Source organism: Fukomys damarensis, unplaced genomic scaffold (assembly GCF_012274545.1).
Source record: "Fukomys damarensis isolate Sample0158 unplaced genomic scaffold, DMR_v1.0_HiC HiC_scaffold_34, whole genome shotgun sequence".
NCBI lineage: Eukaryota > Metazoa > Chordata > Mammalia > Rodentia > Bathyergidae > Fukomys > Fukomys damarensis.
Genome location: NW_022900946.1, coordinates 20,018,386 through 20,033,421, shown reverse-complemented (window position 1 = coordinate 20,033,421; position 15,036 = coordinate 20,018,386). Strand labels below are relative to the sequence as shown.

At 44.2% G+C, this 15,036-nt stretch overlaps 1 protein-coding gene across 1 annotated transcript; it reads right to left on the bottom strand.

Moving 5' to 3' along the window:
• Positions 1–848: 848 nt before the first annotated feature.
• On the bottom strand, positions 849–13,744 carry Mefv (MEFV innate immuity regulator, pyrin). Its single transcript, XM_010644036.3, has 10 exons — positions 12,190–13,744; positions 9,792–10,568; positions 7,848–8,194; positions 7,343–7,438; positions 4,454–4,684; positions 3,955–3,977; positions 2,297–2,412; positions 2,067–2,099; positions 1,699–1,731; positions 849–1,536 (listed from the first exon to the last, which is right to left on the bottom strand). The coding sequence occupies exons 1-10, from the start codon at positions 12,464–12,466 to the stop codon at positions 983–985; spliced, it is 2,487 nt and encodes an 828-aa protein (XP_010642338.1). The 5' UTR covers positions 12,467–13,744; the 3' UTR covers positions 849–982.
• Positions 13,745–15,036: the final 1,292 nt, after the last annotated feature.

Sequence of the window (15,036 nt, the reverse complement as noted above, 5' to 3'; positions counted from 1 at the left end):
TTCTGTCTTCTCAGGCTAGCAGGCAGAAACTGAAACTAAACCCAAAACAAGTAAGTAATGTTTGTTCTCATAGAGGAGTGGTGAGAGGGGCAGGATTAAACAAATTAACTAGGGTGCCCCAGGGTCTTACCATATCTGATGACCAGACTGGATGGAACCAGATGAGCATCCTTACTCTTTCTGGGTCCAGAAAACTGCAGATGATGAGTAGTTTGTCCTCAGTCCTCTGAGGAGACTCAGAGAAATCTTTGAGATGCGCGGGGGGCAGGGGGAGCTGGGGAGGTCCCTGCTCCCTCTATGAAGGCTTCAACTGGTGATTTTAATCAGTGCAGTCAATCTTCCCAGCCAACACACCAAACGTAATGGTAGACTTACAGTCCACAGTGTGGTAGCTTTTAGTTGTATAGCAGGATCAGGCCAAGAAGAATCAAAATGCACCCAGAGGTTGGAGGCAAGTGTACAGCTTTATTACACCAGGGGACTGATCAGGGATTTCTCCACAAAGTGATCAGCCCAGAGCCAGCAGTGAACAGGATTCATATGGGTTAAGGGAAGAGGAGTGGGGATACAGATGTAAGGCATTTAACATCAGTTCATTGGTTGAGGAAGTTACATTTAGTTTACATGATTGGATGGAAAAATACACTGGATACAGACACTTACTGAGACCAAAAGACAATGAAGGAGGACATGTGTTAGATGTGGGAGGGGTATGAACTGGGAGTGGCTCTTTGTCAGTTAGGTCAGTTTGCTGCAGGAAAACCTTTTTTTTTGTTTGTTTGTTCAAAAATCATTTTCCGGCTCATACCTACCTTATCTCTGCTATGATTTGGTAAACTTCTTGGCACTGGGAGGATTTTCTTATTCCTTGTCTTCCCTACAGCAGTAGCTGGCTCACAGTAGATATTTAATTGGTAACTGCCGAGTGCCTGAATGTCAGATGCAAGGCCAGGAGATGGTGTAGAGGTACAGTGTTGGGCATTCAGTGAGGCCCCCGGCCATCCACTGCACAGATGGTCAGGGGACCTGTGTTCTTCCCCCCGTCGTGTGTTCCAGGACTGAAGATAGGCTGAAGGGGCCCAGCGGGAGAGAAGGTGGTGAATGTATAGATATGGGATCTGATTGTCACATTATAAAAGGAAATGTGTCCAGTCTTCCAGTCCAGAAAAATGCCCACACGTTTGGGGGGCTCACTCATTCGCAGGTGGGTTGGAGGAATGGTGGATGCCTGGTATTCATTTGGCTTCATCATCATGACCACCCAGTAACCATTCTCTGGTGTCAGAGTTACACTCCCCTTCCTGCTTGTGGAAGCACGGCATACTCCCAGGACCCAGGCAGTCTTGTTTCCAACCTCCACTTCCCAGTATTGGCAGCCAGAGAAGAATTTGGGAGAGCCCAGGGTGAAGATGCAGCTGTCAAATCTTTCTGGGCTGTCAGGCAGCCTGTCCCATTTGCTTCCGAGTCTCACACTCTTCATATCATCAGAGAAGACAAGGTTTAGATGGGCAGTTGCTGGATCCAGGAACACATTAACTGCAAAGAGAATTAGAATACCTATCTGGGAGTTCATGGGCAACATCCTGCTAGGGCTTTCCCTACCTCCATGAAACAGGACAGGGCTACTCTTCTAGATTGTTGTGGGGGCACACAGGGTCCCAGGAGGCCAAGGCTACTTGTCTTGATCTGGGCACTTACCGGCATGTGCCTGAGCACCAGTCAGTTCTTGAACTACAGAGAGAAAAAAGAGAGAGATGGGAAGAAAAGGTTCTGGGCATTCCAATCCAGAGGACCTGAATTACATTATCCCTGCAACAAGGAAAGACAAGGATCCCCCTGCTTAGGGCCTGACATCCTAGGCTTGGCCTCCCGGGCCAACCATACCCACTCTGGCAACTATGGTCTAGTGAGTTAACTTAGCCAGAGAGTCAGGTACAAAAAGACTATGCAGAGCTGTGGAGCCTGCCTTGACCTTTCTCCTGCCTTTATTCCAGGCATTTTTCTCTCTTCTAAACAACTCCCCGTAATCAACAGCACCTAGTGTACACTTCTGCCACCATACTCACCACTGAACATTTCCATTTCAGTTCGCAGTGTGTCTAAAAAGCGGGAAAGGGAACAGAAAGAGGCTTAAGTTAGGTTCCATCGGCTAGGAACAAATCAAAGAGAAGATGATTTAAAGGTCATGGTCATAAAGGCCTTGGGTGGTAAGAGGGAAGCAGGGGTGATCTGGGCTCCACAGACCCCCACAGAGAAGTTGAGCAGCTGCTTCCCATCCTCCCACAGGCTCACCTACCTGAGAAGTACTTAATACTCTTCTCCACAAACTCTGATTTCTGGTATAGCAGGTGGATCTTTTCTTTCACCTCTGGAGGAGTGGCCCATGGCTCAGGGACAGTCACTGTCTTGGCCCTAGAGAAAAGAGACTCTTAGTCAGGGAGGACTAGAGAGAGTGTGGCCTGAGTACCTGTGAGCGAGAAATGAATTGCAGTCTCCACAGGACACACCCAGCCCAGTCTGAACTACGCAAAGAAAAGTCCTCACTGTACTCAAGAGTTCTGAATGCTGGTCCTTAACTTTAGTCATAGACTGACATCTACTGGGGAGTTTAAAGAACTACTGCTATCAAGAGTGTTTTAAAATAATGATCTTAAATTGGTATTGTTATCATTTACCAGAATTCTCTATGTCAAATTAATCACACTTCTCTATTCTTTCTATTGAGATAAAATGACAATAAATGAGAAAAAACTCATAATGAAATACCACTTCACACCCACTTGGGTAGCTGTCATAAAAACAACAAAATAGCAGGGTATGGTTGTGTACTCCTATAATGCCAGCATTCAGGAGGCTGAGGCAGGAGAATCACTAAAAGTGTGAGACCAGCCTGGGCTATGTAGTGAGTTCAAAACCAGCCTGAACTATAGAGAGAGACCCTGTCCCACCGACCTGTCTCAAAACAACAAAAGCAAGAAAAATCCAACCACAAAAAGAAAATAAAGCATGTTGACAAGGACATGGAGAAATTAGATCCCCTGTGCACTGTTGGTGGAAATGTGAAATCTTGTGGCCACTGTGGGAAATAGTGTGGTGGTTCCTAAAAGTCTGTATAGAATGATCATATGATCCAGTAATTCTGCTTTTAGGTATACACTCAAAAGTACTGAAAGCAGGGTCTCAAGCAGATAACTGTATACCCACGTTCACAGCAACGTATTCATAATGCTAAAAGGTACAAACAATCCAAATTCTATCAACAGATGAATAGGTAAACAAAATGTAGTATACATATCCAATAGTTTTTTTTTTTTTGGCCATTAAAAGGAACAAAATTCTAACACATGCTACAATATGGATGAACCTTGAACATGTTACACCAGGTGGAAAAAGCCAAACAACAAAGAACAAATATTGTATAGTTCCCTTCATGTGTTACCTAGTGTACTTGGATTTATAGACAGAAACTGAAATGGTTGTTTTCAGGGCCCAGTGGTGAAGCAATGAGAAGTTAGTTTTAATGGTACAGGGTTTTCCATGGAAATGTGAAAAAGTTCTGGAGGTGGATGACAGACACCAGATTTGAACAATGTTCTCCAAATGACAGTCCCACCCTTGCCTATAGTGCCTTTTGTGCATAAACCCAACTCCAGCTATCACCCCAGAGACTCCTAGAAAGCACTTCTTCTCTGGTGGGTGTCCACAGACAGCTCTGCAGGGGCAGTTTTCATAAAGTAAGTTTTCATTCATTTTTCCCCATCTTTCATCCCATGCTCCCTACCCCCATCCTGGCCAGGTTCCAATTCTCCCTACACCAATTCAGGAAAATCCTCAAGAAGCTTCAGGAAATGGGAGGACTCAAGTCACAGAAGTTACAGACTCAGGTCCCTCCTAGGACTGTCTCACCCAAATGCCTCCTGCAAGATACCCAAGGGAATACCAGGGACTCTGTACCTGTGCAAAGTGACTCCAATGTCCTAGGAGAGAAAAGAGGAAAGCTTTTGTTACCAGTCTCCTGGTGGCCAGGCTGATCCTGGCCTCTCCTCCTGAGCTCCAGGTCTTTATGCTTCTCCCTACCTCACCAGGGATCCCAGCCTTGGGGCATCAGGAAGCTGAAACACCTCTCTTCAGTTCTAATTCTAATCACCTAGGTGGTGCCCTTGCTGGAGCCTGCTGTAGAACTTCACAAGAGCCCTGTACATCTCTTCTGGATAACACTAGAGCCACCTTAATGCTGTGCCACCCTGGATCCCCAGGAGACCTCATCGGAAAGGTTGGGGCCCAAGAAGCATAGTAGTTCACCAGAACCAAGCGCATACTCAGGCCTCCAGAGTCTTCCTCCCTTCCTTTGACAGAGGTGCCCTCGCTTGGGTAGAGGTGATGGCAATGATGAGAGTCTGAATCATCTCACTGGGCCCAGCAGGCAAGGGAAGGCCAGGCCCAGCTCACTCACCTGCATGAGCTCCCATTCTGACTGTCTCTGCTTGGCCTCAAGCTTTCCAATGAGCTCATCAAAGAGGGCAATGTCCTGGGACACCTGGGTGCCATAGGTTTCCCAGACCTGGCCAATGGTTTGGTCCAGCTGCTCCAGCCAGGCCAGAAAGAGCTGTTCCTGCTGCTGGAGAAACCGATATAGCTGCTCCAGTTGGCACCGGACCCTCTGCTTCTGTGTTTCAGTTTGTTTCTGGAAATCAGAGGACAGGGAGTTGTAGGGGCTTTGTGCACTGGGGTGAGCATGTGTGTCTAGGGAGGCCTCTGAAGACTACCTCCTGGAGGTGGATTAAAGGCAGGCTTCCCTCAGCCTTTTGGAGGCCTGGACTCCAGAGTCAAGGGCAGTATTGTCTGGGACCTTTCAGAACAGACAGGGTTGGAAGGGATAGCTCTTGGAAAGTGCTCTTAAATTTGGTGTTACAGGTTTATTTGTGTCCCCTCCAATACTCATATGTTGAAGGGCTAACCCCTCAGTATTCCAGAAGGTGATCTTATTTGGAGTTAGGGTCCAAGCAAGTTTACTTAAGATAATGTAATTGATACTGGGGTAGGTTGGGCCCCTAACCCAATATGACTGGTGTCCTTATAAAATGACATTAGGAGACACACACACACACAGGCAGAAAACCAGGTGAAGAGACACAGAGAAAATGGTTATTTACAAGTTTCCACTACTGTCATGCAGAGGTCAATCATTGGTTTTTCTGTCATCCTTTTTCTCCTAGTCCTCAGGAAGCTTATTCAGAAAGGTCACATGGTCCCAGAGAACCCATTCCTTCTTCCAAAGGGGAGAGGGATATTCAGATCGACAAACATTAGACTTAAGAGTCTTAACATTTTGGCTTCAAAAGGTCAGGACTAATGTCCCCCTCTCTGCTGCCACCTCCACCTCCACCTCCACCTCCTCCTCCTCCTACTCCTCTGTCCTCTTCTTCTTCTTTATCGTATTCTCCTCCTCCTTTTCTGGTGGTATGAGGACTAAGCTCAGAGCTTCATTTATGCCAAGGAGGTTCCCTACCATTGAGCTACATCTCCCTCTCTCTTTAGTTCTTTTGAACCCAAGATATCTCCTCATCTTGTGGTGTTGTCATTGTTGGTGAGGATGGTGGCTTTTTTCTTCTTTAAAGAAAATAGGTCAGTTGTCATGTTTATATTCTAAAACTGACAATTTTGCTGATGGTTAAATTCATGTTTAACATTTTGGGCAAGAAAACTAATTAAACTAGTTAATCCTAAATGTCCTTCCTAGTCCATCTCATCTGGAAGCAAAGAATATGCAGTTGGTCAACTGCCATTATTGTGAGACTTACATTGGTCACTTGGTTAAACAAGGGCCTACCAGATTTCTCCATTATAAATTTACATTATTTCCTTTCTGTAATTACCGGGAAATGGTATCTTGAGAGTGAATAAATATCCTGTTCTCTAACAATCTTCCTCTAAAAATTTTAGTGTCAGTTAAATAATCCCTGCCTGTCAACCATCATACTAGTATCTGTAAAATGAAAATTTTCTAATACAATCATTCTTTCATAGTGTTTGCACTGGTTGGCATTGTGCTATAAAGGAGAGTCCCCATCCTTATGCCTAAAAGTTTTTTTCTTTTTGGACTATAGAAAGGAGAAAAAAGAAAGAGGAGGAGCAAAAGGACTCTGTTGTATATTAAGGGAAGGCTGAGCCATTTGTCAATCCAAAGTGGCCTATGCTGCTGCCTGACCTACTTGGGAACACTGGTCTCTGTTCTATCCATAAGCGTCTAGCCATATGAGATGGAAGAGATTTTCATGTTCCTACAATTCAGGAATGTCCACAAAGCCAGACACCTAGGCTAATGCCCATCTTTATTCTTTCCTTTGCTTATCTTTCCCTTTGACCCAGTGAGGTATGGTGGGTACCAACATGACTGGTTAGAATTTCGGGAACCCAGGGCTGAGATTTAGCTCAATGGTTCTTCTGCCTGCCTACAAGTAGAAGGTCCCCAATTCAATCCCCAGTACCAAAAAAAAAAAAAGAATTTGGGGAACCAGAGCGAGTCAGGATCAAACAAATGCATTAGACAAACCAAAGCTTTGTAGGGTAGGGTCCAGGAAAATTGAAAACAACTTACACATCCAAAATGCTGGACATTACCACCTCAACAGAAGGCCAGTAAATTGTACTTACTGAAATTTATGGTGTCACAAAACCACAGTTTTAAAGAAAATGTTTTCCACTTGAATTTTAAGTATCAGTGTGGTTTTTACATTTAAAAGATAGCAATTATAAAAACAATACAGAGGAGCCAGGTATGGTGGTGCATACCTGTAATCTCAGCACTCTGGAAGGCTGAGGCAGGAGGACTGAAAGTTTGAGTTCAGCATGTGCAACTTAGTGACTTACAATGACCTTGTCTCTAAATTTAAAAAGGTATGAGGAAGCAGGGATGTAGGTCAGTGCCAAGGCCCTGGGCTGAATTCTCAGTATTACGTGTATGTGTGAAACTACACACACACACACACACACACACACACACACACGAGAATTTAAAGTTAAAATGGTTTCCCTCTCCTTTCATCCATCTCATTCTTTGAGAAAGCCACTGCCTTTGGTCTCTATGAACCCTCTGATGGTGAGAATGAGAAAATTTACAGGGTCCTTGGAGGTGACTGTCCCTACTGGGGTGGTCTCCTTCTACCAAGGCAAGCTTGGCCTTGGGTGCTGTTATCTCCCTGCTCCCCAAGAACAGATGACCATGCTTGCGGCCCTGTGAACCAGAGAAAAATGTCATGGACTCCTACTCACTTTCTGACCCTTCTTTCCTTCTGTAGGTCTGAAAGGGAAAGGACCAGCCACAGGTCTCGCCCAGCCTTACCAAGAAGCGTGCTATCTTCATATCCCCCTGTGATTTCTGCTCCTCCCCAGATTTTCTCAGCTCCTTCAGATGCTCCAGCTGTTTCTGAATTTGCTCCTGGAGAGAGAACATTTTTAGATGCTTACCCTTGGCTCCTGCTTTAGCTACTGTCAACTCCAGAGAAAATCTGCTTCCAGGAGCAAAGTTAAGGAGCTAAGTATACAGGAAGGAGGAAGAATGAATCTATTATAATGGGAAACAGAGCCAAGAGGGAATAATGGAGCATTTCAGTGACCCCCTGGAAGCTCCTGGATATAGCCAGGAGGCACATACTCCCCTCCCCTATGGACTTTTGAGCACAAAAACTGTAGTTTCCTTTGCTGGCCTGTTTTGCATTGTATTTTTGCATTTTATAGCTCAAGAGTCCTGTCTAGTACACCTCTGTCCCAGAGTGATTAGAGAAATGAGGAAGGCCAGTGTGTCCAGGTGCATGGCAGAGAAGGGGTCGCAGACAAGCAGTACTTACCTTGTAGTCCAAGGCAGCCTCCTCAATGGGACGTACCCGGTGGCCTTGGTGCTCCTGACTTAACCTGCAGATGAGGCAGATGGGCTCTCCGTGGTCCTCACAGAAGAGCAGCAGTTCTTGTTTCATGTGGCGCTGGCACTGTGGCAGGGCCTGGGGACTCACACCTCCAGATTTCTTCCTTGCCAGTAAAGCCTGGCACTTGGGGCAGTTGGGCAAGCTGTTGCCCAAGACCTTAGAGTCTCCAGAAACAACAGGACAGCTGCAGTTACCATGCACACAGGTACGACCAAGTAAATCTCCTTCCTGGGTATGGTCAAGGAAACATGCAGCCTCCTCTTGTGGCCTTCCTGGGGACACAGTAGTAGAAGAATCTCCTGAGTGGCAATCCCAAGGTATTTATGAGAGAGACTATGCCGTGAGTTCTTGGTGTATCTGACCACTTTTTAGCATTTTCTGCCCTGACTTTCATTCGTTGAGGTAGCAGACAGGCCACTGGGACTGAGAGCTAAGGGATAGGCCTCATGTTTATTTCTGAGACTTGGAATTCTTGGGCATTTATTCTAGGAAAGACCCACAACCCTTTGCTATAGAACCTATTCCTTCCTCCTGAATAGGCATGGATCTAGTGGGTGAAATGAAAGAAGACATCCTGAACAGCATTCGCTTTGCCACTTAAAACCACCTAAGTCTACTAAGCTCAGGTGGATCTCCCAGGGGATAGTGGCTCACTTGCCTTGCTCAGACTGACCCCCAGCTCCTGGGAGAATGCGTATATTGAATGAAGGAGCAGATGGATGACTGCTCACTTCTAAGTTCAAAAAGCATTAAATGAAAGCAAAGAAGGGGAATTTGTAAGGCTAAAGGCTATATCTAGGAATCAAGATGTAAAAGCTATGAATAGCTCTTCCTCAAGACTAACACAGAAATGACAGGAGATGAGAGGAAATAAACACATGCCATCAGGCCGGGGATTTAGCTCAGTGGCGCTGCTGCCTGCCTCGCAAGTGCAAGGTCCCGAGTTTGAAACCCAAAGCCAAAAAACAAAAAACAAACAAAAACACATGCCATCCATTAGTCCTTCCCTTCTCCTAACCTTGTTGCCCCAGTAACGCACATATCAACTATAAACAGAGTTGTTAGTGGCTCCCAAGAGCCTTTCTCTCCTCCTCCCTTGTGACAGTTAACTGCTGCCCATAAGCCTGCTTCCCAGACTCCCTTGCGGTTAGGAGTGGCCATTTGACTGTATTCCAGCTAAAAGGATATAAGCAAGGTTTCATAAACAGCTTCTAGAAACTTCTAGACCTCTCTCCAAAAAGGACCAGGCCCTTATGCTAGCTGGAATGAAAATATCACTATCTGAGACTACAAGTTTCAGAGGCAAACTTGGTGGAGCAGAAAGGCAAGAATCTGGGGTCCTGGCACATGGACTTGTCCTGGACCAACCTGCATGTCATTTGGGCAAAAGAGAAACTTCTGTTTCAGCTACTGTAATTTTGGGGTTTCTGTTACTCACAAACAGAATCATTAGGACTAATTCCTTAGTGAGAGAGACCTAGGATTTTGGTGAATGGCTCTCCTCCCTACCCAGAGAAAGGCAAATAATAGCATCTCGGTCCTGTGACATGTTGTCATGGAATAATTGTGGGAAGGAGATATTTTTTACTTAATCTTTTCTGGGTTCTCAATCTAGGTCCCATGAAGTCTAAAGAAGGTCTCCTGAGGATCCAAGAATGAAGTGAATTTTGATGCAACATTTTGCAAGGCTGTGTCCACGTGCAGGTTTTAGGGTCTATAGCCAGGATCAGAGGGGATCCCACGAGGCATCCCAGTATCCCAGTGATATAAATACAGTTGGAATAAAGGGAAATGTGATGGAGGGAATACCTTTACAGGCCACCAATCTTAGGGATGCTAGATCTTCTGCATTCCAGGCTCCCTTCTCACCTGAAAATGAAAGTACTTCTGGATTTGAGGGCTTGTGAAACAGACCACCTGCCATCCTTCCCAGAGTCTCTGGATGCCCAGCTCCATCTTCCTCGAAGAATGCTGTAGATTTTTCTTCTCTAGCCAAAGATGTACTAGAAAGTTTGATCCTGGATATACCCACCTCCATGACCATGGAATATTCTGGATCCCTGGAGCCATTCTCCAGATCCGCAGTAGCCCCTACTCTGGAGGTGGCTGCTAAGTCTGCCTTTGCATTTCTCATTTCCTCAAGAGAGGTGAGAAGAGATTCTGGATTTGGGGGTTCTTCCTTTTCTGAAGAAAGTTCAAGACTTTTGGGTCTCTTTTTTCCTGAAGGCAAATATATTTCCATTTTCTTGGAGTCTCTCCTCCCTAGGGCCCCACTAAAGAGCCCCTGGAGCCTTCCTGCCGAGCTGGCATTCCTCCGGAGCTGTGTACTGGTTCTGCTCTCCTTGTTCCCGAGCTTTGACTGGGTGGGCACTGGGCTTCTCCTGGCTGGCAGTGCTGCACTCCTAGCCAGCAGCTTACTCTGCATTTCTGGGTCCTCAGGGCCCTTCAGGTCCCTTCGTTTGCTCTGAGACTTCTTCTGAGGTCCCTTCACGGTCTCAGTCTGGCTGGACAGCAGGCTGGCTGCCCCATCGCCACTTTGCCGCTGCCCATTACCTGCTGGGCCATCTGGTACCTTCAGGCTTTTGGGCTTGTTCTCCCCAGAAGACGTTGCCAAAATGTCAGTGTAACTTTCTTGTGTCCCAAGTTCTGTAAAGACAAATCAGATGCAAAGATGCAAAGATATGAAGTTGTTGTCCCACACCCAGGGCCAGAATTGAAGGGATGGAGTAAGGGAGGGAGATAGAATGAGAATGAATCCCATCAGGAATTACAGCAGGCAATGTGTGGAACATCTTAGACATCTTAACAGTTAATGACCACAAGGTAGGAACATACACATGATTTGTTATATTTTTCTCAAATAGTACTTTTCAAATTTTTTAAGCAGGAGAACTTGTTTTAATAAGATATTGTTTCAAATAAATAACTTACAACTCTGGTTATTCATGTAAATTTATGTATGATTTCAGATATACAAATTTCACTTTTTATAAAATCAATCCATAAAAAGAATTAAGGTGTTTGATCAACACAAAAAGTTTGAAATCAAGGCTTATCGTTCTTTCATTTTTCCTCCATTGCATAAGCTGAAGAAAGTTCTTAGACAGAAACAAGTGTAAATGGTAATTTAACAATAACAACAACAAAAAAATCAGCTTGCTTGGAAATTTCAAGATACTGTTTACTGTGTGGAAATAACAGGAAAGGCCTAATTCCACGGTCTACACAAGGAAATGAAAACAATCTATAATTAGTACCTTGCTTTTTTGTTTAAAGAAGCTAAAAATAAAACTTTGGGCCTGGGAGTATAGCTCAGTGGTAAAACACATGCTTAGCATACCTGAGGCCCTCGGTTTAGTCCCCAGCAAAACACACTCACACACACACACACACACACACACACACACACACACACACAAACATTGTTTGAAATAGTTTGCTGTTGGCTTTCTAAGAAGATGTTAGATACCAAAACTGGTTTAAGAACTGGTGAGAACCCCTGAAGATGCTAACAATCAAGATTTACATCATGAAAAAGTAATTTTGAAATTCTAATCATGAAATTCTACTAGGCTCTCTGACTCACAGACTACAGACATGTTATTAAAACTGTTTGGCCTTATAGAAATTCCTGGAAAATATTTCTGATATAGGCTTAAAGTCAATAAATGGAAGAAAAATTCATATATCAAAGAGAATTTTTTAAAAAGTTACTCTCAAAAACTGTAAGTATCTAAAAGCAGAAACTAAATAGGCCATATTCTTTGGTCACACTGTAAGAAACAAGAAAGTTGCAACATTAGGATTGTAAAAGAAGGAAGAGCAAGCAAGAGAGAAAAAATTCTTAAGAAATTTAAAATATCCTTCTAAAGTATGTTAAAAAATTGTAAACTGAAATTAGGTGGATAACAATGAGAATATTATATATCAACATGTTAATATTGATTTGCAAGCCCTTTTAATTCGTCTGCACATGCTAATTGCAAATAGAGTAAATAATTCTCTAAAAACAGGTGCTCTAGCACCTGCCTTTCCTGATTCTTACAGTCTGAATCTTAACCTTTAAAAAAAAAAATTGGAAACCTGAGAGAGCCTTACTAACACCTCTATAAGGGCCAGAGAGAGGGACAGGATGTGCTGAACTCAAGTTGCTCAGGTTGTGGTGGATGGGAGACTCCTGACCTTCAAGCAGAGAGTTCTAGCCCAAGCATGCCTTCCCTCTTGCCAGCAGCCAGTGCTGGGCCAGGAGGTGACTTGGGCAGCTTACCCTTGCCAGTGGCTCTGTGGAGCTCCTCTGCCAGGAGGCGCTGGTTGATGGACCGCAGGACCTGCAGAGTAAGCCGCACAGCATATTCCTCCCCATAGTGGGTGATCAGCAAGGTGGCCAGCCTCACTGGTCTGGCCATCTGGAGATGGCCCCGAGGGATCCGGGTATGCTCCTTCTCCAGGCTGGTGTTCTGCAGCTTGAACTTGAATTTCTCAAAGTCATAGGGCACAAGCTCCTCCAGAGTGTTCAGCAGATGGTCACTAAGGGTCCTGGCCATGGTGTTGACCAGGAGAAACTGGAGTCAGCTGTCTGGCTTCTGGCAGGATAAAAAGCCTTCTAATGGGAGCCCAAGAGCGAGCAAGCAGCTTGTGAAATCATGGAAAAGGAACAGGAAATCCTCTGTGCTTTGGTGGAACTGAGACTAAGGGCAAGGGTGTGTCTAGCTGTGTGTAGCAGTGTAGCTCAGGCTGCTACGTTCCCAACTTGTGGATTCAGATAGTTTTCCAGTAGGGAGTATTTCACCTTGCCAACCATGTGCCCCTAAGAACGCTATGCTGAATGGCAGAGTGGACGTGGAATTGCAGTTCAGACTTGCCATCTGCTGTCTTCTGATTTCAGGATCTAGGTGGTAGAGGGTGTAGCCATGCTGAAGGTCAGCCCCTCTGGCCAACTGCTGTCTTCCAGACTCTTGAGGTTCATAGACCCTCCAGGAACAATGTCAAGAGGAGGGACAGCAGCAAATACAACCCTGCAAATTTTGCCCTGGACTGCCAAGAAGGCAGGTGAGGCCAGAAGTGTACAGCTAGAGAACAAGCCCTGGTGTCGCCCCTGTTGATGCTGTTGTAGCCCATATCTGGTTTTTCCAGCAACATGAAGGCCTGGAAAATTTAATATCCAGGGCTACCATCCTGGTTTTTCTGAACCTGGAGTTGACTGAACCCTTCCTCCCTGAGAACTGGGGTGCTTTGTGTACCTTTTATGACTACATGTTCTAGGCACTTGCCAGGATACTGGAAATGAAAAGGTAGTGTCTGGAGCTCACTACCCAGGCCAGGTCCCAGAGGTGTTTCCAAAGATAATGGAGGTTACAAAGAGTGAGGGATGACTTCATTAGTGGTTTCTGCCCTTTTGCACACCCTGATTTTCACCTTCAACCATTTGTTTTGAAAAATTTGGACCTAAGAAAAATGTGAAGTATAGTACAATGAATACTTCTGTGTCCTTTATTTAGATCCACCAACTGCTTACATTTTTACAATATTTTCTGCTCTCCCTCTCTGATACTTCCTCTTTTCTTAACCATTTGGTAATAAATTGAAAACATCACATATCACTCCAAAAACTCTAGATACCCTAAATAGTGTCCACAGTGGTATTACTTAAGTGATCACAATACAATTATCACAGTCATGGAATATTACATTGTTACAATAACTGCTTCATAATCAAACTTCATCAATTGTCCCAATGATGTCTTTATACTATACAGTTTGTGGCTTTTTATTTTTCAACCCAAGGTCTAAAGCCTTGTGTATTGCTTTTTTTTTATTGTCCAGTCTCTATAGTTTTCTTTTATCTACAATATTTTCTCTTTTCAAATTTTCTCAAGACATAATTTTTTAAAGATTCATTCCAAGTAGACTGTCCCTCAATTTAGATTTCTGTTGTTTTTCCTTATTAGACTGGCACTAACATCCAAGTGTACTCAAGATTTCTGCAGTATAAAAGGACATTTTTTCCTTGTAGTTTTTAAGTGACCTGAGCATGTGGCTCATAAATGTCTTCTCATAGATCATTCTCCCCATGGAATTATTTAGTCATGGATGATTCTTTTTAAATCAATTATAATAGTCATTATGAAATAGTAATATTTCTATCAGCATTATTTGCATACTTGGTTTAAACCTTGTGTGCTCATGAAATTTTTGTCTAAAAGATATTTTGTGGATAACACAATTAACTTTTCAACAGCACTTACCCTGCACCAGGCAATGCTTGTTCTATAAGCACTACATCTTTAAAATTTCTGGGGCTGCACTGCAGGGCTGGATTTATTATCTCCATGGACAGCCAGGAATCAGTGACTTCATGACTTGCCCAGAATGAGGATACAAACTCATTCTATTAAACCACCTCATGGCATTTTTTCCTTGAAGGATTATAGTTTATTTTACTCTTCAACACTGATCATGAATGTCATTTTGTTAGCTGATGTCTGAAGCTCAGAATGAGCTACTCCCACAGGCCAGCTACGAAATTCTGGCACCTGTCTGGTATATGAGCACCTCTGGGATGACTAGCTTTGATAGGATGACAAGGCTTTGATGAGTTCTGCTTACAGAATTTCACTTATTACCTGATTGGTCTGTGTGCTTCATATTTCACAGAGTATTCAGTGCTTTGGGTTTGTTTTTTGATTTGACGTGCAGTTCATTGGATTTAATGAGAAGATAATCCCATTTTTCCTAAGAAATGGTAAAGCCAAATACATATCTATGGTGCTGATGGTAAATGTGTGAAAGGCTACAGGGTGTTGACTAGGGTCTTGCTGTGTCCAGTACCTGTATCAGACTTTGGAAGGCTCCCACTGCCTTCCAAAGAAAAATGATGAAGTGATAATGTAACAGGCAGGCTGCCGTGGATTCCTGGGGAACCTTGACCCTTTCCTGACTGGTCAGGAAACTCCTCTGAGCAGCTATGACAGAATAGGGGTAGGGAGTGGGGATTTCCAGCCTAAAGCAGGATGTTTCACAATTTCAGTGACATCTTTTGCAACAGGGGCAATTCTGAGGCAGTGTTTTGATGCTTCTGGTGCATTTCTAGGTAAAGGGAGGCCCAAATTCTGGT

Coding starts and splice junctions, on each gene's coding strand:
- Mefv (XM_010644036.3), bottom strand. CDS start 12,466: ATGGCCAGGACCCTTAGTGACCATCTGCTGAACACTCTGGAGGAGCTT. Junction 4,685..7,342: donor TGAAGATAGCACGCTTCTTG/GTAAGGCTGGGC, acceptor TCTGATTTCCAG/AAACAAACTGAAACACAGAA. Junction 1,732..2,066: donor TGAAATGGAAATGTTCAGTG/GTGAGTATGGTG, acceptor TTCTCTCTGTAG/TTCAAGAACTGACTGGTGCT.